Source organism: Echeneis naucrates, chromosome 10, assembly GCF_900963305.1.
Source record: "Echeneis naucrates chromosome 10, fEcheNa1.1, whole genome shotgun sequence".
Taxonomy (NCBI): domain Eukaryota; kingdom Metazoa; phylum Chordata; class Actinopteri; order Carangiformes; family Echeneidae; genus Echeneis; species Echeneis naucrates.
Genome location: NC_042520.1, coordinates 19743399 through 19766392, shown reverse-complemented (window position 1 = coordinate 19766392; position 22994 = coordinate 19743399). Strand labels below are relative to the sequence as shown.

Sequence of the window (22994 nt, the reverse complement as noted above, 5' to 3'; positions counted from 1 at the left end):
GTCGGCGTGTCTTTTCCAATCAACTACAGTCCCTGACAAAAGTCTTGTCGCTTATCTAAGTTGCAGGAACAACAAATAATTACTCGAATTGCAGTTGATCAATTGGAATCAGAAATGGCTTATATGAAAGGCAAAGGCCTCTAGATTATGCTTATTATCCAAAAATAACATTGTGTATCACCCTGACGCAGACCACAGACCAAAGTGCTGATCATCAACAGCCTGAAGAACAAGTGTGCTGTTGAGGTGGCAGACATCTTCAAGTTATCCAAACGTCAGGTGGAGAGGATTAAAAAAAGGAAGGAAGAAACTGGTGACGTTCATGACAAGCCCAGGTCGGGCAGACCTTGTAAGACAATTGTTTGAGAGGGCTGTCCACGGCCATCCGTCTTTCAAATGCAACAGAGCAACATGAGAACTGGTTACCAGAAACCCCTGTGACCACAAGAACAATTTGTCAAGTTCTCTCAAGCTGTGGTCTCCATGGGCAAATTAGTGCTCACAAACCGGCATTAAACAGAAGACAACAAAAAGCCAAGGCCCAAAGCTTGCAGAAAGGGTGGACTGTGGAAAAGTGGCAGAAGGTTGATTTTTCAAATGCGTCATCCATTGAACTGCATCCCAATCGCAGCAAATACTGCTGAAGACCTGTTGGGGCCCGCATAGGCCCAAGGTTCACCCAGAAAACAGTCAAGTTTGGTGGAGGAAAAACCATGGTCCAGGTTACATCCACTCTGGAGGGTGTACGAGAGACGCGGAGTGGATGGCAAATGTTTTAAATTAATTGTAATTAATGTGCTAGTACAAAAAGCAGTAGACCACTGGTTGTACCATTGATTGATATGAAAACATTAAAATCTACATAAGAAGGAGAATGAACACAGAAAATAGCGATAGCGGGTTTGTTGATAAATTGGAATGTGCTTCTTGAAGCAGTGCACATGTTGAGTCATGTTCTCCGCTCCAGCCAAATCAGGTCAGTGTCCTATAGTTATATGCGGTTCCCACAATCACATCTACTCTTCAGGTCTGTATTTTTGTGAAGCAGCAGTCTGTAAGGAGGAGTTGCCAGCTTATGTTTCCTTCACTCACTGTCAGAAAACCACAGTCACTGTTGGCAACATCCTCATTTGCAGCCGTCTGTCAGAATGCTGTTACTGGCAGTTTATAATCAGTCTCCCTCATCTGATCATGTCGAATTGGTAAGTTTAGATTTAAGCTCTGTTTATTAGAGATGTATGAACCTTAAGGGTCAGGAGGTGAAAGAAGGTCTCTGGGAGAAGGTTTCAGCTCCTGTGTAGTTTTACTGTGATAAGTCAGGTCAGGTTAGGACTGAGCTCCCTGCAAAATTTTGTTTCCTTTTTAATTTTTTGATTTTAGCCCGTGTGACTGTGATGTTCAACGTCCTTGTTTCCGCAACAGATATAAACAGATAGCATTACTGAAAAACCAGCACTGAAAAAAAGTTATATCTGACAGCTTACAATTCCATTTCAAAGTTGAATTTTTTAGTCATTCATCTGATTTAGTTCTATTGTTTTTCATTTTGTATCATTATATTCTGAAAGAGTTTCTTAATCTGTACTAACAGATTTGAAGTCATACAGCTCATAGATGGAAGGTTTTTTCTTTATATACATACACATATACAATAATATAACATCCAGAAACACCTTGAAGAGGTTGAAGCACCTTTTTCACTCATAGTTAAACATCCTCTGGGGGTTCATGAGGCTACATCGCTGTGGTTTGCCAACAGTTACATTCTCTCTCAGACAAAATATTTGTCTCAACATTGCCACTGTTAGTGCATGAAAAGGACACAGATCTTGCCCTTCTCTGGAAAACTTTGCCTCCAGACTTGGAACAACAGAATCTGTATTTATCTGACTCACACCTCCAACTGGAATGAAGATTAACTCATTTTGATAGTTGCTGTTTTCATTTTCCCCCCTTCCTTCTTTTTCACTTCCCTAAAGTTTTGGCCTATGCACAGCTAGTGATATTTCTCTGGAGTGACTCTCTCATGTGCGTGTAAGTTATGTCTCAAGCAAGCTGGGTAAAACATAAATAACTGTGGAACGTTAGTAGTTTTAGTATCAGAGCTCATAGTTTTCAGGTATCAGTTTCTATCATTTGACAGCTCATTTTCATGTTTTGGTCAGCGTTAACACAATGTGAGGAGAGTCCCTGGTGGTTTGGACCGGTTTACCTCAAAGCAACTCAGTGTAGCTGTAGCTGTAGCTGTAGTGCTCCTCAGTTGAAAGATACAAAGTTAGCAGACCTGAACCAACTATGTCAGAATATTAAAATTAAATTTAATTAAAATTAAATTGATAATAATAATAATTAGCAATTGTAATAATTACACAAATACAGAGAGCTGTCAGTGTTTGTCTTTAATGTGGTTAACGTGGATTCTCGACTATGCTGAGCGGTCACTGTTTTTGAAGGCTACACAGTCAGTGGAGAGGTTTGTAAAGCATATATGTGTCTGTTGATATGCACCACATTTTCCTGTGCAAACTTTTCACAAATGCCAGCTCAGCCTACCGTGGTTTCAGAGTGATACACATCTTGATGGATGAGGCATTTTTACCAAAGTGCATTTTGATTCCTTTGCTGTGCAGCTAAGTGCTGTTAAAGAAGTCCATTTTCGCTTTTGTCTTGGCAGTGGAAAAACTCTATGGATGCCTAGGTGCTGGTTGTGTTTGTTGATGCTGTGCCTCGTGCTGGGAACTATGACGTATATTTTCAAAAGTTCAAGCATTGAAGTATCAAGGCCTGTCAACATTTGGAGGACAACGGCCATGTTGAGCCAAGAAAATAGGACTACTGCAGTTGGCAGTGTAAGTATATCCAGGGCAGGTACCGAAAGTCTGCACATTATTAATTTCATTCAGTCATTTTTTGTTCATCTGAACAGCCATACATTTCAGATGAGTCACCTCAACACATCTGTTTCATACTTTTTAAGGACTATGTTGTATTCTACAGAAGTTATGCTCTTTGTGATCTTGTCTGTTACAGACACAAATCAATGACGCTGTGATCTTTGTTGTGCATGAGTCGATCTATACACTCCCTAATGAGGCACAGCAAAGTAACATTTTGATGCAATTTGTGTGAAGAAATCAAGGCCAGAAGGTTTTTTTTCTGCTGTTTCTGTGGTGCTGATATCGAAGGTTTCGAAATTAGGTGACTGAATGAAATGGCTCATCACACAAAAGTCTTTTGCTGCACTAAAGTGTCACTACTTGGTAAAAAAATGTTAGAATTTGTTGTTATCAAAAAACAGATTTATACAATGTTGGAAAAGTTAACTCAAATTTTCTTTATTTCTTTATTTTTGCACGGCATATTTGCACGGCAATCAGCAAGCAAACAAGGTAAGCAGCACGAGTGAGGTAATTAATGACCCACTTCACCTATCTTACCTTTGTTTACATTCTTTTACATCCCAGTCCACTTACTATAGTTAATTTAGCATGACCTCTGCTAACATTCAGACAGGGTTGCCAACTCTAGGTACCTGGCTCGGGTGCTTGACTGTGATCCCATCAACTTAATCCCCATTAAATCAATCATGGATAAAAGTGCAGGGCTTTAAAAACCAAAGCTGGTCCAGTGCACAGGCAAGCAATCAGGAACAGGCAGATGTATCCAAAACTTAAGCAAAGATTAGTCAGCAACATGCACTGACAAATTTGCATGAGGGACTGTAGGTAAAGGCTGGAGAGGTGACCAAAACAAAGTGTCAATCTGACAAGGCAGGAGGGGTGAAAACACAGTATCCTGTTGGCTGCTCACCAACAGGATCAGGGGAGAAAAGGGATCTTTCAAAAATGAATAGGAAGCAGAACACACGTTCCACCCCTGCTGCCGCATACGTCACTGACATTGACGCAAATATAACACCATAGTTTTGCTGACACAGCAGTGTGTGCAGCTCCATGACACTAAGATTTAGAGGGAAAGCGTGTCACATGCCACAAGTGTAAGAGTTGGCAACTCTACATTTGGATAGGCGGTGCAAGTTTTACCCTCATATTGAACACACACCGCTTAACTCTAGCATAAGTTAGGTCTTAACAGTGAGTAATGTTAAACTCGGCAGCCAAGAGCACAAAAAACACGAGCAAAACCATTTATGGGTTTCTGTGAGGAATATCCTTCCTCTTGTGGTCTGTCAGTCTGTCAGATTAAAGCACAGTGCTGAATATTAACCAAGGTAGAAATGTTAGTTTGGCAAGTAGTTAGAGCACATATTATGTTTCATTTGGCTCAATATACTTTATGACTATTACATCTGGATAAAAGCCAGAAACCAAAAGTTTAAGTAGAAGTGATTGTTTTGTCAGGATACAGGCATATGCAGATCCAGAAGTTTCCATTTGTGCCACACAAGTGGGTAACATGTTTATCTGCTTTTCTGAGCAGATCAACATGGACAACACTAATAAATAAAGTTTTACAAACAGATAAAGTGGGAAAAGTCCACTTTCACGTTTGTCTGAACACTAATACATCCCTATTTTGTCTTCTCATATGTAACTAAGACTACAGTATAGAAAAAAATGGTACCCCAACCCCAGTGGGGGGCAAGGCTTAAAAGAAACCTTTTGTACTTGCACAGGTCTCCACATCACAGTACTTTGTTGCATATCCACACCAGTACCACTTCATGTTGGACGAACCACACAGATGTTTGCAGGAAAAGCCATTTGTGATTCTTATGATCCCAGTTGCACCCAGCAACAGAGAGGCTCGTGAAATGATACGCACAACGTGGGGAAAAGAAACTACAGTCCTAGGCCAAGTGGTCAGCCACTACTTCCTGCTGGGAGTGTCCAAAGACAGAGATGTGCACCTTGAGGAAGAAGTGAGTGTGTTCACTTTTGAAATGACTGACTTGTTTCTAAATATGTAGAAGCGGGAAAAAGGTGCATTTCTAGAATGTTCTTCCTCTTTGCAAAATAAATACAATAGGCCAACAAAATTTTTAAACGCTAAACTTGAAAAATGTCTTGCAGGAGACTGTTTCCAAAGTAAAGAATAGCTAGTCTGGACAGAGGGCTGAAACTGACAAAACATGAAATGAGGTTTCAGCCAACAACTTGGGCAGAGTTTCTGTGAAAAGCTCTGAGTACACTACCTGCCCTGCACTAACAGGATACAAACTTTAAGGATTGTGAGCACAAACACAGTGGACCATTTGTTGCTAATGGCTCAGATATAACCCTGAGCAAGGACGCTGTGGAGCAAGACCTTAAATTTTGACTTACATTGTCCAATTAGCGAGAAACAAGACACATACTGAATATTGATGTTTTGTGCATCTGCTGAACGTAAATAAGAAAAGACTGAGTAACTAAAAACTAAACCCGGTCCCCTGTCTTTCTTTCTGAAGGTGCTGGAGGAAAGTCGGACCCATCAAGACATTCTGCAGAGTAACTTTGTGGACAGTTACAATAACCTCACCATTAAGACCATGGTCATGTTTGAATGGCTCAGCTCCCGTTGTCCCAATGCCTCCTACGCCATGAAGATTGACTCAGACATATTCCTTAATGTCCAGAAACTTGTTGGCATGCTTTTGAAAGCCCCTCAACATCTATATATGACAGGACGTTTGGAAAGAGATGCTGCCGTTCTTCGAGACCGGACTTCCAAATGGTTTCTGCCTCTGTCTGTTTTCCCTGAGTCAACTTATCCAATCTACCCCCGTGGACTGGGTTACGTGTTCTCACTGGATTTGCCCCAAAAGATAATGGAGGCATCTTCACACATTAAAGCTCTTTTTATAGAAGACGTGTATGTGGGACTGTGTATGAGACATTTGGGGATCACACTAACAGATCCTCCTCATAATGCTTTGTTTATGGACACAATGCCTTACTCATCTCCAAGCAACTGTTACTGGACCACTGTCATTACAACAATACTAGACAGCTCCAAACAGCTTTTGGACGTATGGGGAATGTATCAGAGTCAGAGACAAAGTGGCTGCTAAACACTTAACCTTAATTTCAATAGTTGTAACTGCATAACCCTTTTGCACAGTGCAGCATTTAGAATGTAAGATACCATATGATATTATAATATATTGATGGTAGAGTACAGAATCAACTTTTCAAACCAAGACAAAGATTGTAACAGAGCTAAATATATTGATATAATTTAAATATATATTTTTTATTTTATATTTTGTTATTGTTCTTGTGGCTATGTGACTGAGGTGACCTTTCATATGCATGAAAGAAACTGTGATGATCTTTAAGAAGACATAACTGTCAGATACCAAGGCTGAGATTATAATTAAACAAATCATCCTCACCCAAAAAGGAAATATCCGTATTGCACCCATACAGCTGCATACAACCACAAACTTCACTTCTCACAAGGTGCAACCAACACAGTTGCGCGGGCAATCAGCAAATCGACAACATAAAATAAATTCACTGTCAGGAGTAATAGATTCTTTAGTGCAGCTACACTCCCTTGGATCTGCTGACACTCAGCAGTCTATCACTCTATTCTGCATCTGTAGGTTTTGGTTTCTTTTTTTGTAGCCATGACTATAGCAAATGATTTCTACTCATGATATGAAGTTTGTGGTTTGCATCATATCATGAAAAATATGACATGTAGAAACTTTTGGATTTTTTTTTTTTTTACTCATCATATGCGAGTGAGTAGTTGGGATGGGATAAAATTGAATTGGAGCATAAAACACATGGCATGCTCTCTCACAAAAGCTGCACGCCATGTGAAGTCTCCTAAACTTTGGTCTTCTCTGATACAGTGGTGGACACTGCTAGACTGCTAGCTGTCTGGGTCACGGGAGCCTTTGTCAAAACCTGAAAGTTTTTTTGTTGTCATAACAAAGACCCATATGAGTATTTGAGAGAAAGGGCCAGTTTACCCAGTTATGCTTATCTTCCACTGAATGACCTCTCTCCAAATATGTGTGTGTTTCTTGTAGGATATGCAATGTCCTGTTTTGATAAAGTACGACAAGTTGGTTGAGGTGTTGATATATCATTTGTTTTTGCTCTTTCTATTTTCAGTCTCTACAGTGAAATGTGTCACAATGATGTTCTCTATTCCTGTATGTCCCTTTGCACCAAAATCTACACTTGAGTAAAACCACTTCCTGATATGTCTGAGATCAGTGTTGTGAAAGCAGCCCTGTCTAGCACTTTGTGGGGTTTTATACGTTCATACTCCCACTTAAGCCAACCCCCAATTTAGGCAATATGCAAAAAACTGTTAATCCAAGTCCTCCTTGCTACCTGACGTCACAGTATCTGTCTTATCGGCCCTCGACAGTGACACACTCCCACTTAGTGGTCAAGGTTACTATTTCTCACATTGTCTTTTAACTTTTGCAAGGTGTGTGGTATTCAGAGATGGCTTCATGAATTTCCTGTTACTGTTATGACTAAGTCTTCTTGGAAATTTGCATAAGAAATTTGTCATTATTTATCAGTCAGAACAAATGAGGCTTTGATATCTGACTAAAAAAGGAACTTCCATCCTTTGCTTTGCTTCTGAAGAACTGCAAGCTATACAGCTCTTATCCCCAATGTATGTAACACACATGCACTGAGAACGGAGAAAAAAAAAAGAAGGCATCCATCGCTGTGGAATTTTCTTCTTCACTTGTTTCATAGAATCTCGTCATGTTTAGTCTGAAGGCGATTCCATAAATGTCTGTGTCTGAGTTGTTGAGTTTAGTGTGTGTGTGTGTGTGTCTGTGTGTGCAGGCAGCTGACCCTGGTGTGAACAGGGCCACTGTGTGAGACCACAGAGAGTCTATTCTTTGCTACAACACAAACACACTCACACACACTACAATCTCAAAGCCATCCTCTCTCCCCGTCTCTCGCTCTTTAATTTGTCACAGTCACTCACACACACAAACACGCACAGAGGGTGCAAGCGAGTAACTTGCCATCGTTCTCTTATTCTCCAGCACTCAACCAAACACACACAATTGTAGTGTCACTTGGCTTTTTTGCTTTTCTGCCCAACTCACATACACACACACCGATTGTGTCCCACCACATAATGGCCCTTATTTCACCATGATGACTGTGACTCAGTGGTTCAGTCAGAGAGCTGGAATGTAAGGCTCCATCTCTACAACATATTTAAAACATAATTACACTGTTGAAAGCAAATAAATACTTAATACTCATAAATAAGTGAGAGGATTAGGGTTACTTACAAAAGCTGTTTTCAAGTTTTGATATTACTACATACTCAGCATTAAACTGCTGTTTCATTGCCAGAATAGAAAAAAATAACCAAATTCAATGTCAGAATTTATGTTTTTACTCAGAATGAGCTGTCTGGTGGTGGAAAGTTTGACTTGTTTCACTCTTGTTTCACTCTCATTATGTTTGGATACTGAGTCAGTTGAGGCTTTCTTGAAAAGGTAGTGCTGCCCGCAGGATGTATCAGGGGATAAAGCTCCTGGAATGAATGCCTGCTAATGCTACGGCTAGCTACATAGCGGTAGACAATCATACAAATATTGCCTTGAATAAACTTGGTGAATAAACTTTTAAATTAAACCTTTATTTCGTGGCAAATTTCAAAGCAGAGGTGCCGGTCCCAAAATTATATTTCTGGAACAATTTTTTTTCGTTTTCAAATACGTAGTATTTTGTATCGTTCAACAATAAATTGTTTTCTTTCATCTCAAATCAAATCACATCAAATCAGATTTATTTGTACAGCGGCAAATCATAACACAGTTACATCAAGGCACTTTACATATAGAGCAGGTCTAGACCAAACTCTTTATAAAATTATTTAAAGAGACCCAACAGGTCCCCCCCAGATCCCAGATTGGTAACAGTGGCCAGGAAAAACTTCCTTTAAGAGGCAGAAACCTCGAGCAGAACCAGGCTCAGGGGGGGGCAGCCATCTGCCTCGACCGGTTGGGTTGAGAGTGGGAGAGAGAGAGAGAGAGAGATAGGCATTGGAGGGGGGGAGGGGTGTAGGCAGGAACATGTTGCTACATGAAGTTCATGGAGTTAAGCTGTGAAATATGGGACCAGCAGGTGTTGCAGGAACATGGGATGGAGATGAGTCACCACCTGCAGGATGAGGACAGGGAGAGAGAGGAGAGGAACTGGGAGAGACAGAGACTTTGGCAGAACATGGTTAGTAAATGCAGTATAAATGCTTAGAACTGGGTGAAACTGTGTTTTTTAAGAAGGATGGTTTTTATCAGCGCATGCAAGGAGGGAGGAAGGGAGAGTGAGCGAGAGGGAGAGGGGGAGAGAGGGTAACAGGGCGAGACAGACAGCGAGAGAGAGAGAGAGAGAGAGAGAGAGAGAAGCTCAGTCCTTCCCCCAGCAGCCTAGGCCTATAGCAGCAAAGCTAAAGAGTAGAAGACTTTAACTTTTTAACTATAAGCTCTGTCATACAGGAAAGTTTTATCACGAAAGAGTGTATCTCACTGTGTATAGTTGATAATAATGCTCTTTAATTACTTACACTGTGTTATGTAAGTTGGCCTGCAGCATATATTTAGACAGACATGAAAGAGAAAGGTTAGTTAAACTTGGAAGCATAATTGGGTTGTGTTAAAAAGAAGACACTATATTGATAGCATGATCATATGTGTGAAAATGAAAGGGGAATTGGCGTTTGTTAAAACTATAGAGAACTGGTACTGGAACTGGTGGTATGATCAATTTTAAAGTGACTTTTCAGTTCTTTGTTTTTGTCTGGGCACTAACAATATTAATTGACTTCACCCTCACCACTGTCACATTAACATTTCTAGCCACATCAGGCAGCTGGTTTAAAATAAAAAGCTTTTCAAATCTACTGTACACTGTCTGCACATCAACAAATGGCACATGATGCGCCAAATGCCTCTGAACACAGTGGACCAATTCCCAGCTGAAGAGCTAGATATTTCCTTCAGGAACTGGTCCGCACACAACAACGGAGTCACCAGGTGGCAACAAAAATCACTCTAAATGAACTTCTGTTGCTCTGCTGCTGCTGCATGTGTGCACAAGCTTGTGTTGTCAGTGTTGTGCTCAAAGCGTGTTTCTCCTGCCCCCTTGTGGACACAAATGTTGCAGTTTACAGTTTAACATGTTGATTTACCTAGCTGCACCTAACAAATAGCTAAATTTTACATTAGCTGATTCGTGTTAGAGAAAGCAAACTTCCATCCAAAAGAGCCAATCACATCCTATTTTATTTAATTTTATGCCATCCTATTGATATTAAGTACATCTTGGAATTTCAGAAACTGGCAAAGATGTCAATAATGTAGCTTTCTTGGCAGGCGCAGGCAAATTAGTTTGCTTTGCTAACAATGCTGGTGCATGGGGAGGAGCACCACATCAATTAATGCTCTCAACAAATCCATCATCCAAATTTACGGTGACAGCTGTGAGACTTGGGTAGCACACAAAGTGGCTCTGGGGCATGAAACCGTAGTGTGCAAGTCAGTGGAGTGTCTGTGTTAAAGAGTCCTGTTGCCTTCCCAGTGTTACCCAGAACAGTAGCTGGGAGCTGAAACAAGCTGAAACAAGGCAGGCATTGTCTGTTAATTACAGGCAGAAGAATTTTCAAATGTTGAATTTAGTTTCTGCTTACAATCACGATTAAGCACGAAATTGATTCTTTGATGCGGATGTTGACACATGCACAATGCAGCATTCAATGTCACTGAGTGCCTCTTGTGCAGTCACATGTGCTATCACAAATGTCTGTGGTGGAATAGGTCTGTTAAAGCTAAAATGATCCTTGCTCACAGCTTTTTGAGGACTCATTAGGAAAACTTTTACTGAGCTAATGGCAGCACAGCGGCGTAGTGGTTAGCGTTGTTGCCCAAAAATAAAAGGATCATGGGTTTGGTTCCCAGCCTGGGGCCTTTCTGTGTGAAGTTTGTATGTTCTCCCTGTGTGTGTGGGGATTTCTTCTGGGTACTCCGGTTTCCTCCCACCGTCCAAAGACATCATGTTTGGGTTAACTGGTGACTTTAAATTGTACGTGAGTGTGAGTGGTTGTTGGTCTCTGTCTGTCTCTGTGTGTTGGCCCTGTGATGGACTGTCCAGGGTGACCCCGCCCTGGGATTGGCTCCAGCATCCCCAACGACCCAGAAACGGAAAAGAATGAATGAATGCTGGAGTGACTGAGGGTCAACAGGGAAGTGGGATCTGTGTCCAGTGTGATTTCAGTGATTTTAGCTTTAGTTTAGCTTTTATAAATGGTTATATTCCTGATAATTACTTGTCACTTATTTACAAAAAAAAAAAAGCGTTTGCAAAGTAAATAATAATGACTCGGTCTTTTATTCTTTTTTTTTTTTTTTTTTTGTAAAGAATAAAAACGCATTTGCCTGCACGACCACGGCACACATGTACTGCTCATCTTCACCCAGCTGCTCTCAGGACAGTAGATGCTAAGTTTTGGAGAAAACACCGCTCACAGGGCTCAGGGAGCAAAGCCAGCCCAAACATTCAGGTTGGCGCAACAGGAAACCGGATGTAGGTAGTTTCACAATCAAAGCGGAATTGCGAGAGTATGATAAGTTTTAAACCTTTTTGGAGAGTTATTAGAACAATGTTAAATCAGCTGTACAAACCTAGACCAATATCTCAAAAGGAAAGCGTAATCTACTCTATGTACGCTATTTCAAATGTTTTGGATAAAGCTACCGAAATTCCATACATCATTTTTATTGCTCTCCTCTATCGTGTTTATGTTATCATAAAGTCTCTGCAAAACGGCGGAAACGCGCCCAGAAAAATCAATGCACTTTTAAAAGTGCACCGGTACGAAGCATTATTCTGAAAGGCCCCTTCCGGAAGTCGTGATCTGGGCCCCGACCGTGTAGACTCCTAAAACCTCAGGATGGACCCGGGCGGAGGAAAACCCGTTAGACTGTAGAGCACCAACTGTCACCGTCCATGTCTGCTCCGCCAACACCAACACGCTGACTAACTTACTGGCAGCAATGTCGAGAGAAAACACCACCCGAAGTCTGGACAGCATCGACCTCGCTGCTCTAAGAGTAAGGACAGAAATGTTGTCTTCCTTCTTGTTAAAATGTTTGAGTAAACATTGGAGGATGTGGTGGGTGTTCCTTCAAACTTAACGCTACTTTCCACTCAGTGGGCACTCAGAGATTTCATTTGATTTATTCGTTGTCGTTGTTGTTTATTTATTTAGAAATGATAACAACAACAACAACAACAACAACAACAAAAAGTAGTGTAAAAGACAGCTCCTGCTTTTTGGGAAGTCCACCAAACTGTGATCGGGTGTTAACTGTGTAATGTGTCGAGGCTTTAAGCTGAAGTGTTGTCTGTCTGCTCCGTGTCCTGCTTGTTGTAAGTTTACAAGCTGCTCTGTTTACACGCTGGAGTTTCCTTCGCTCAAAAGTTGACTTGCAACAAGTGGTCGACATCAAGAATACACACTGGCCTTAATCTGGGTGACAGAAACAAACAGAAAAGCAGATAAATCACTTAAATCTAGCGAGCTGCAGTGTTTTTCTTTAAGCCAGATTTAGTTATTTGCTAGTATGTAATAGGGCTGTGCTGCTGTGTTCCCTTAAAAGCGTTTTTACTGGTTACTAAAGCGCAGTTTTGGTGTCTGTCCGACACTGAAGCAGTATGTCCAGAATCTTTACATTTTATGTATTTGAATATGATGTCTGATTTGATATCTCCCTGGATGCTGAAGCCAAAACCTATAAAATCACAAAGTAAGGAAAATTTCCATGAAACTGTATTTTCATTGCCTGCAGCTCACAATGTTATCCACATTTTCAGTACCATTTCCTCAGTCCACATCCCAGTATAACAATGCATTGTTCTCCATCTGCATATATAAAGCTGCATGTCACAGATTTGCTTGGCATAAATCTGAGGCAACATGACCTTGGTGAAATCCTCCATTTTCTATAAAGTACACTCAGCTTTGCTTTCTGGTTGACTCAGCTCTTCTTTTTCCAGATTAACTCAATTCCAATCCCATTGGTCTTTTTTTCTTGATGACATTAATTTTGTTTTTCTCCAGGATCCAGCAGGTATCTTCGAGTTGGTGGAGGTGGTTGGAAACGGAACGTATGGTCAGGTGTATAAGGTGAGTACTGCCATGATGCTTTTCTATTTTCCTCTCATCCTTTTCCTTCAGTTTGCTGCATGCATGGAAGATCATTAATGCAGTTGTGGGATACTGATACAAAAAAATTATTTTCATTGCAATGTCGTGATTCCAACAAAACACTGTTTAGCGCATGAATACCAGCTGTAAGTTAGATTCACCAGTCGCCCTGCCGCATGCAAACATTTCTGTCACTTCTGGTAAAACCACAGCTACTTCCAGTCACTTTTGAAAAAGGTTCTCATTAAATGAATTAATCGTATAGCTCTTGAAAACAGCACATCAGCATTTGCATCTTTAAAGGGCCTTGGGTGGGGCTCGCTTCCTTATCGCAATATCTGTTTGTGTACGTGTATGTGTGGTTTGTGGTCACTGGGGGTGTTTAGCTTTATATAGGTTTGCGCAGATGGTTGGATGCCATCATCACATGCTTTTGCTGTTAACGCTAACTGAAATGCTTTGCGTAAATTGAGTAGTTTCAATTTTGAATATCTAAAAGGGAGGGCCTCTCTCGTGAACGTTTGTACAACAGAGGGTTCACACCTTATTGAGTTTTCCTCAGCGAGATCTACCATAGCAGTAATAACATGAAGACCTCTAAAAGAAAAGACAAATAAACATGTTAATAGTGGTGATACAAAACCTTAATCCAAAATGAATTTTAGACTGTTGAGAATGTTTTGTTTTTGTTTTTTTCAGGAAAACAAATCTCCTTGTCTTGCTTGACAAGGCATGTATAGTTATCCCTAACTCTTAAAAATAGCATTAATGCATTACTCGACTACAGCGGAAAATCCATTTTGTAGCAAATTAAATTGCAACAAGATTAGGTTTTCTTTCATATTGAGGAGATGTTGCAAATTTACATATTTGGTATGGCACGACAGGACACAGAATGAAAGCAGTCAGGGTTGATATTAACCTCCCTAACCTCTATAACCTCTATAACCTTTGACTTCAGGCAGTGTTTTTAAATTGCATATGACCCAAATCACCATCTTTTCTTAACTTTAACCAAAGTGGTTTTAGTCTTAACCCAACCACAGACAGGAGTGTGCATGCATACGGTCCCTGGCTTGACAATTGTGCGCTATAAACAATCAATGTAACTGCCTAGGGTTAAATTTCTTTGTCTTGGTGTTAAAACTATATAACATTAAGTGAAATGTAAGAAATCAGGCAGAGGTTAAAAGTTTAGGGTTTAAGAATGAATGGGGTTCATGAATAGTTTGCAGAAGTGTGTGCATGTGTTTGAGTGTGAGAGAGCAAGAGAGAGAAGGTGGGTTTGTGTCTCAATTGCCACTTGATTTCCTGAAAGAGGAAATGTTGCAAGAGATGCACAGGACACTAAGGCCTGTGTTGCCAGTTACACAGGGTGCTTTTACACACGGGTAGAAAGTCACAAATTTCATCGTGTGACTCACATTCATTGATGTTTCAACAAGGGGGAAATGTCTACACATGGATGAATGATGAGCAGTTTCATTCAGGATGGCTGAAGAAGAAGCAAGAAATGATAGAGGTGTTTTCTGGAGAATCTTCTTCTGAGAGATTTTTTTTTTGGTGAAGATTTAAATTTCAGTAGTTGGTTGAATTTTCTTTTGCAGTCCGAATTTCTATTTAATGAGATACATTCTTCTGTCTCATGAGAATAATCTGAGTTTGTAATGCGAACAGCCATTTCATTGGTCATCGGTGAAGGCTGAACGCTCTTGTCCACATTTAATGCTTTCTGTGTGTGTGTGTGTGTGTGTGTGTGTATGTATGTGCAGTTAGCGAGTGTGTGCCGTCATGGGAAACCAGGGCAGGAACAGGGCCAATAGAACAATGACTTAAACCTCACAAACACACACACAAACATACACACTGTCCCCAAAGAAAACTCTTGGTTATGGATTGTGACTGCTGAAGATGCTGACAAAGCATCTGGGCTTTTCCTCTGTTTATTTATATGTGGGTTCTTTTCATTACACTGCAGTTTGAATATATATAGTCCGGGAAACCCAGCGCGGATGCTCAGATCTCAGTTCTGAGCTTTGACCTTTGTATTAATGTGATGTGCATTCATGAAAGTAAGTTGTAAATTAAGGAAATTTAACAGAGGAAATTTGTGATTAGGAAACACAGAAAAAGCATTTACTTTACTTCAGCAGGCTTACAATTTGAAACAAGCAGTGTTAGATAAGGTCAGTCAACTCAGGAAATTCACATCAGGACTTCACTGGAACGGCGCAGTATCTTAGCAACATCGACCATCTTGAAAATTTCTAGTGGAAAAACTCTTTTATGTGTGAAGGTATTAAGAAGAGCAGGCAGGTGATGCCTGGAGGAGGGAAACTAAGAGGAGGGGGCTGGTTTGGCATGGCAGGGTGTGGAAAATTCATGAAAAATTCAAAGACCTTAAACAGTAGAACTTTTGAGAATGAATGAAGAAGTAAAATGGAGAAAGACTCACCATGACAGTGTTTATATGCACCTAGTGTGCAGCTCGTTGCTGTCCCGATTCTAAACCACACCAATCTGATGCCTGTTGTTTGGTCAAATTCATTTGTACTCCAGCTTATGGTGACAGTTATTTCTACTCCAGATTGAAGCAGTATAACTGACCTGTGGCTGACATAAAGAGTTGATTGTCTTGATTGCAAAATTTTACTTTGTCTCATTTCACATTGTATCGTGGGTAGTTTTTTGATCCACTAATTGCCGGTTAGTAGTTTGATGCTATGCCAGTCATTTCAGTAGGAACACTGGAGGAAGCTGGAGGAAAGTGAGCCCATTAGACTTGTTCTCATTTTAATCCAGTGGGAAGACCTTGTCAGCAAGCATGCTAAGACAGACACAATTAGAAGACATGGAGACCCAGATGGAATACAGAGAAAACAATTAAGCCTTTTCATTCAAGTAGCCCTAGAGAATGAAAAATCAGGAACTTCTCAGGAATTCAACGAAGCTTCAGAACACGCGTTAGAGCAATAACTCATTAAAAACCCCATGTAGGCTGAGAGTTAACAAAAGAATAAAACCCAGACTTATCAACTCTTTTTTCTGCTATAATTTTTAAGTATTGAGGTTTGTGTTTGACCAGTAACATTCGGCACCTCTAACTGAAAAGCTATGCCATGGAAGTTATGATATTTTGAGGATTAGAGCTAAAATGGGATCCAGGTTCCTGCAGGTAAATATCCTCAGTCCATCAAAAAGTTCCTGTGGTCAGAACGGGAAGTGGCCTGAGAAACCCAGTCATCCTTTTCTCCTCTATATTTCTACTCTTCATTGCTTCAACCTTCATGTCCTAAAGGACACGCAAACAGAAAAAAATCCTTTGTGTGCAAATACACACACACTTGGTCACTTTGTGTTAAAAGCTTTTATGTGTGGTAGGAATCACATGGTTGTAGTATGCCTGCAGTAGCTTTATCGCCCAAAGGCAAAGTCTTTAAAGTGGGTAAACAACAGGATCATTAGTTTTGCCAAAAATGATTGATGTTAAATCGCAGAAAGTGGGCTTTGATTCCTGCACAGTGGAGCTGATGGTGCAAAGTAGTTATTGAAGCGGTTGAACTTTTCAAATAAACATGGAGTTTCTGAGTTGTTGTATTAGACTCCCTCAGTTCTGTATCACCACGAGACACACTGACACACTGTGCATGCTCCTCGCACTCGCCATCTAGTCATCATTTGCACAGCTCATGTCCACACACACACACACACAGACGCACACACAGACACTTACACAGGGCGTTTCCCTGTTTGCAAAAAAAAAAAAAAAAAAAAACTTCCTTTCCCTGCAAGCCATTGCTTCAGTGTCAACTGTGTCTGTGCGTGTATGTGTTACAATGTGAAAATGTCAAACTTCACACTGCTGATACAATACAGCTCTGCGGAAAATAGTGAGTAGTTTCAGGAAATTTACTCTGCCTAAATGAAACTACTCTATCAGAACTAGATCATTTATATGCTATGTGTTGTTCATAGCACGTATGAAACGAATTGAAGCGCATTATAAACATTAATTTCTCCTCTGATTTGCTTGAGCTCACAGCTTCAGAATTTGATGCATCTCTGTAAACTTTGGTGACACTATGTTCATACATCATGGACGGTCAGAGAACAGCTGGCTGCAGTAGTATTCCCAGAGTGATTCACTTACACTTCCTCATTTTTTTTTTTCAAGTGTAAAAGCATCACTTCCCTTTCTGTGACCTACATATTATTCTTACATTACTCATGTTTACTGACATGCTGATCAAAGACAAAAAATGTCCAAATCTTAATTTTGACTAACCATTAATTTCACAAGACTTAAAATGAAAAATTCAAATGCAGAGTAAATGATGCGGCTCTGACCCAAGATTACTTTACCCCTTTTTAGTTAAACACCTCCTCCCTGCTGTACCACTGATCTACACTACCAAGAAGAAGCCTCTTTTCTGATTGGCTGACTGACTGGCTAACTAAATGAGACACACACACGCACACACACACACACACACATATATATATATATAATTTGTGGGAAAAAAAACAATCATAGTTCCATTGGTATACTTCATAAAAAATAGGCATTATTATAATAGTGACTAGTGAAATCTTTTGTGTATTTGCCAGGTATTTTGTTTTCCCTACTTGGACTTTGCTTTCTTCAAAGTAACCTCCTCTGGCTTTTAAAAGCATGACATGTACGAGGAAATCATTCCACAAGTTTAATGTGCATTCCAAGCTTTTTTAAGTTCATCAACGAGAAACTGCTGATTCGTGGGTCACACTATTCTGACTGATCGATTCAATTTGTCCCACAAAAACTCAATTGGAAAGATGTCTTGAGACTGAGGTGGCCAAACCATCTTTCAAAGACCACCTTCCTCTTCTTTTCTGTCTGGGTAACCATGAGAGAGCTTGGAAGAAGGCTTAAATTCTTTATCTTGTTGCTAAAATAAATTTGCAACCAAGTCTTAGTCCACGTGGAAATGCATGATGCTGGAAGATGACACTTTCTTTTGCATGATACCTTTTACTTCAACAACTACTATTCCATGTGCTCTATCACGTGCAGAACATCCCCATAATGTGGCACTACCGCCTCCATTCTTTATTGTAGCTGTTATGCATGGCGCTTTAAGACTTCCACAAGTATATCTGAGCACATTGACTCTGTGATTTGAGTAGTTCAAACTTGCTTTCGTTGCTTCTGGAGAATTTATTTCCGGTCATCATAGGTCCAATTTTTGGGTCCTTTCCCACTCTTATCTCTTTTGCCTTGCACTGTAGATGAAGTCGTGTTTTTTTATTTATTTTTTTCTTCCAGATAGACAGCCCTTCAGGCCAGCCATCCTCAAACATTTCTTTAATAGCCATTTCTTTTTTGTCAGAGATATGAACACAGTTGAAATTTATAGGGATTTTTGTATGCAAACTCTCAAAAGTCAGAGAGCTAAACTGTGATGTGTATTTTTACTTTTGCACTGAAGTGACTCTTGCAAATGTTATCAACCCTCTTTTCTTTTGTTAACATTTATTCAGCAATGGTCTGGTAACATCAATATGTACTTAATGTAAATGAGGGAAATGGTCCATAGCAATGAAACAAAGCCTGATCATGCAGTGAATACATCCCAAAGCCATAGTTTTCGGCAAGGCATTGTGAACAGCTTCCAAATGTTTGGCCTGTATAGGCCTTGCCTCAAATTTTTTTATGGTTGTGACAGCACAAGCTCCCAATGGACTGTTTTAAGTCACAGTTTATGACTATGAGCTGTGCATATTTCTCTGTTCAACTGGTTCTCACAAAATTTATATAGCATCTAGACTTCTAATGAAAAAAAAAAAACAAACAAACAAAAAAACGGAAAAAAAGGAAATGACACTTTCTGCAATATGGGGCCTTTGCTGAGTTCTTCCCTGGCCCACACACCATCACTCTGCAAAGCTCAGTGTAAATAGATTTAGTAATTGCAGTCAAACAGACACAGAGAAACCTCCTTGGTGGTGGTAATTAGCCCCCCACTTCACAATGAAAACACCTCCTTCAGCTTCTACATTGTGAAAGCCACTAGAAGGCTTTATCTTCAAAAGCACTTGATAGATAAATTCTTGCTGGAATAAAACCAGTTTCTATGTAGTATTAAGAAATGGCATTTTACCATGAAAATTGTTGGGTCGGTGAAGGTAGGGGCGGGGCTAGAAAAAACAGAAAAGACAGACTGAGCAACAGAAAACATCCTCAAGGATAGTGTTGAGTTACTTCGTCTGTGTTTGGTCGAGGTAAAACCAATAAAAAGTGGGCGAGAGGAACAAGGGAAAAATTGAGAGGAAGGAGAGAAAGGAAAGTCAGAGAGAGGGAGAGCAAAGGAAGGAAGCCTGAGGTGAAAAGGCAGAGAGACAGAGATGAGGGGAGGAAGGAAGAGAGCGAGAGGGAGATGAAAACAAGAGAATGAAAAGGAAAGCAGCCCTTTATGCGGCTCATAGCTATGGATTGTGCTGATTACCCAGGAGTGTGAGTGTGTGTGTGTGAAAGAGAGAGAGAGAGAAAGCAAAAGACCTAGAGCAATGAGAACATGGGAAAGTCCAGTTACAATATTCTTGGAGAGGCTGGCCTATATTTCTAAATGGCAAAAGTATAATTAAAAGTTCACCTGAGATTCAGTGTCACATGTCTGCCAGGTTGGGGAAACTGGAAAACTTTAAAAAGATTTTTGAGAGAGCAATCAAATGCAATGGCGGACTTTTCAGTCCTTGGCAATGGTTAGCCTCCAAAGCTATTGTAGTTGTACAATTTCCATGATGTAAATAAAACATAAAAAGCTGGGTAAAGCTGCTCCCTGTCTGTTTAATCATGAATTTTAATTTTGCACACATATTCAATGCCATTGTATATGTATTAAGGTAATATAAGTGGATGAAACAGCCTGGCTTGATAATCACCCTATTTTCCTATTTCATTAACCATCAGAAAAAATGGTGATGTTTTGATCTAAATCAATTAATTAAACCAAAAGTATAAATGCTAACACATGAGACGGTTTCTCTTTGGTAAATGGCTGAGAGAACTACATACAAACACACTGACTGGGAGCAACTTAACTTTCTCAGTTTCATTATTCTAAATATAATAGAAACCACTGCTGCAATTCTGACCATGTTGTGCCAACCCATGAAAATTCCATGTGAATGGAATGGAATAAAAAAGATGGGTTGCTTCTCTGCAGTGTGCTAGCACAGACAAATGCAAACACATGCGCACACACAAACACACACACACACACACACACACACACACATAGACACAGATACAAAGATGCATGGCTTCCTAAATGAAGTTTGCAGCTGATCAGTGATCCAGCCCATCCAAGCACAAAATACACGTACGTAACTAACAGACTATTCTGTAGAGACAGACAGAAGGATACAGAGGAAGACATCAGAGTAAGACACAAAGAGAGGAAAGTGAGACAGATATTATAGAGAGTAGCAGAGAGACATGGTTACTTTCATTTGTCCCCTTACTGTCTGCATTATAAATATCTCTTTTGTATGGAATTACCATATGTATTAATATATTATAGTAACCTTTTCATTGACACTATATTTGCACTGTTTATGTGTGTGTTGGGCGGGGGGGCATTTGGATTTGGATTCATTTATGGGCTCTTGATTTTTAGCACTTTGTCACAATATGTGTGTGTACGTGCATGAGCCTGTGTTAAACTGATTGGATGTCAGTGTCAAGAAGTGCACGACTCCTGTCCAATTAATTGAAGACCACAGAGCTCTGTGTGTGTGTGTGTGTGTGTGCTGCTTATTGTTAGTAAGTGGCCAAGCTGAGAGGAAAACATTTCACATGGGTGAGTTGTGGTGGCAGTGTAGCCAGCAGACACCATTGAGTCTAAAGGGACGGGTGGGCCGCTTCCTTATTTATCACAGTCAGGACAGTGGCTGTTTATATGCCACAGTTCTTTTCAATTATGGAGACAATGTCCCTGATGAGGGGACAGAGTGGAGGCCAGGATGAACAGCAGTCAGTGAGCATGACACAGTATATGCCATGTGTAAAATACAGTATTTCAAAAGACAATTCAATTATTTATCCGACATGGGCGTCTGTTCCCCCGCGGCAAGCCAATTCAACACCATTTCCAGTGAACTATTTTGAAGCATGTCATTTCATTAAATTTCTGCCTTTTGTTAATAGTTATAGAAATATTTGCATGCATAATGATGATGATGAAATTGAAATGAAACACAGCGTTTGTTTAACTTTGTAAATTTAGGGGAGCAGTTCTTCTTGTGTCAACGTAGTTATGGATGTTAGTTCAGGGTTGGGCTGGTACAACTTCTGACTACATTATATAGATTTGTCAGAAGACATTTGGTAAACCATCCAAATGAAATGCTTAGAGTGAAACGGTCATCTGTACAGTATAGAGTGACAAAGTTTGTGTGCGTGGTAACGTCTGTAACTAAGTGAAGAAAATGCTGAACCAAATTATTGTAGCTCTAATCTAGTCCAAATATTACACAGTACAGTATAGGGAATTTTCCAGGTTATTTGGCCTTTATTTCCTTTACACATTTTCTGCACTCTAATTGTGTCCAATCATTTCTGAATAAACTCTTTTCTCAGATCTCTCTCCCATAACAGTATTAGGTATTATTAATCTGATGAGTAAATGAAGCAGAAGGTCAAAAAGGAGCTTTGGCAAAGTCAAGACTTTGCCAATGCTGAAATAGTACATGACGGACAGGTTTCAGGACCATGGTATTCCCAACCACTTTCTATATAATGGAAGTCTCAGTCCTGTGAGCAATATTTCTCTGCAAGGCAGTCAAAGGTATTTCTAAAATGCAGCTGCAGACAAAATAAAAGATAAATAAGCAAATATGAAAACTGTTGTGTTTATTTTTAAGCTCATCTTCGCCTCAGTGTATTTGTCTCTGTTTATACCTGAATATTAGCTGATGGAGTGCCCTCCCATCTATTTCACACACTCTGAGCTCTGTCACACATCACATCTCAAAGGCCTATAGAGCAGCTTCTCATGTATCTCTTCAGCTTTCTGACTCATGACAAGGTTTTCAATTTTCCGCTTTTCACCTAAATGCGCTTTGCAGCTTTGGCTTTGAGTGTGGGCTTAATTCCCTCCTCACTCTTTCTCCCTATCCCATCTTGGGTCCCGTCTTGTTCTATCTGCCTACATCTCTCACCAGAAAATGAAAATTACATAGACAGGTAGACAGATGTACTGTAACTCTAAGCATGACTGCATCTGCTCAGAAAAGGTGTAGTAATTTGTGTACATCTTTCATCATGATCAGGCTGATTATGGTTTCCACTGTGGACCAGGTTTTCTTGTCATTGTACAATATTTGGCATCTATGCACGATACATTTGGATCCTGTCTTGTGTTTCTCATACACAGAGCTGCACTTGTGGCACAGTTAACATTAATAATATACTGACCTGAGCTTGAGGTCATGCAAATACCACTTCATGAGCACTACATTTGTTAGCACCCAGAACACAGACACACAGTAGTGGGTGTTTTCAGAAAGAAGTTCAACCAGGTTTGATTGTAGAGCCCAATTTCAATTTCAGTTCTTCGTCATCCAGAGATCAGATTTGACTTTTCTTTGGAATTATTATTTTTTGCCCTTTAGACACTACTCAAAATCCCAGAGCAAAATGCCCCTGATTGATATTATTGTTTTGAAAGTAATGCAGTCTACACAAACTCGTGTTCTTGTGGTATTTGACATGTTTCCTGACAGAGTTCTACTAATATATGCCGTTCAGACTGCCACTCACCACACTTCTTTTTGTGCGTGTGTGTTTCAAAATGAAACAA

General features: G+C 40.1%; 2 protein-coding genes across 7 annotated transcripts in view; both read left to right on the top strand.

Moving 5' to 3' along the window:
* The first annotated feature begins 1123 nt into the window (after window positions 1-1123).
* Window positions 1124-6203, top strand: LOC115050475 (beta-1,3-galactosyltransferase 2-like). Of its 3 annotated transcripts, XM_029513308.1 has the most exons (5): window positions 1124-1202; window positions 2675-2849; window positions 3378-3389; window positions 4637-4882; window positions 5411-6203. In XM_029513308.1, the coding sequence occupies exons 1-5, from the start codon at window positions 1192-1194 to the stop codon at window positions 6011-6013; spliced, it is 1047 nt and encodes a 348-aa protein (XP_029369168.1). In that variant the 5' UTR covers window positions 1124-1191; the 3' UTR covers window positions 6014-6203. The 3 variants fall into 3 exon arrangements, with proteins under 3 accessions (XP_029369168.1, XP_029369170.1, XP_029369169.1); XM_029513310.1 differs by lacking the exon at window positions 3378-3389 and having other exon boundaries at window positions 4652-4882; XM_029513309.1 differs by lacking the exon at window positions 3378-3389.
* A 5685-nt stretch (window positions 6204-11888) lies between these two features.
* Window positions 11889-22994, top strand: part of LOC115049495 (misshapen-like kinase 1) — a 57336-nt gene continuing 46230 nt past the window's right edge. For all 4 annotated transcript variants that reach the window (XM_029511740.1, XM_029511738.1, XM_029511739.1 and 1 more), the window contains exons 1-2: window positions 11889-12055; window positions 13066-13131. In XM_029511740.1, coding sequence (XP_029367600.1) covers window positions 11999-12055; window positions 13066-13131 — 123 coding nt within the window. In that variant the 5' untranslated portion in view covers window positions 11889-11998. The remainder of the gene's footprint in view (window positions 12056-13065; window positions 13132-22994) is intronic.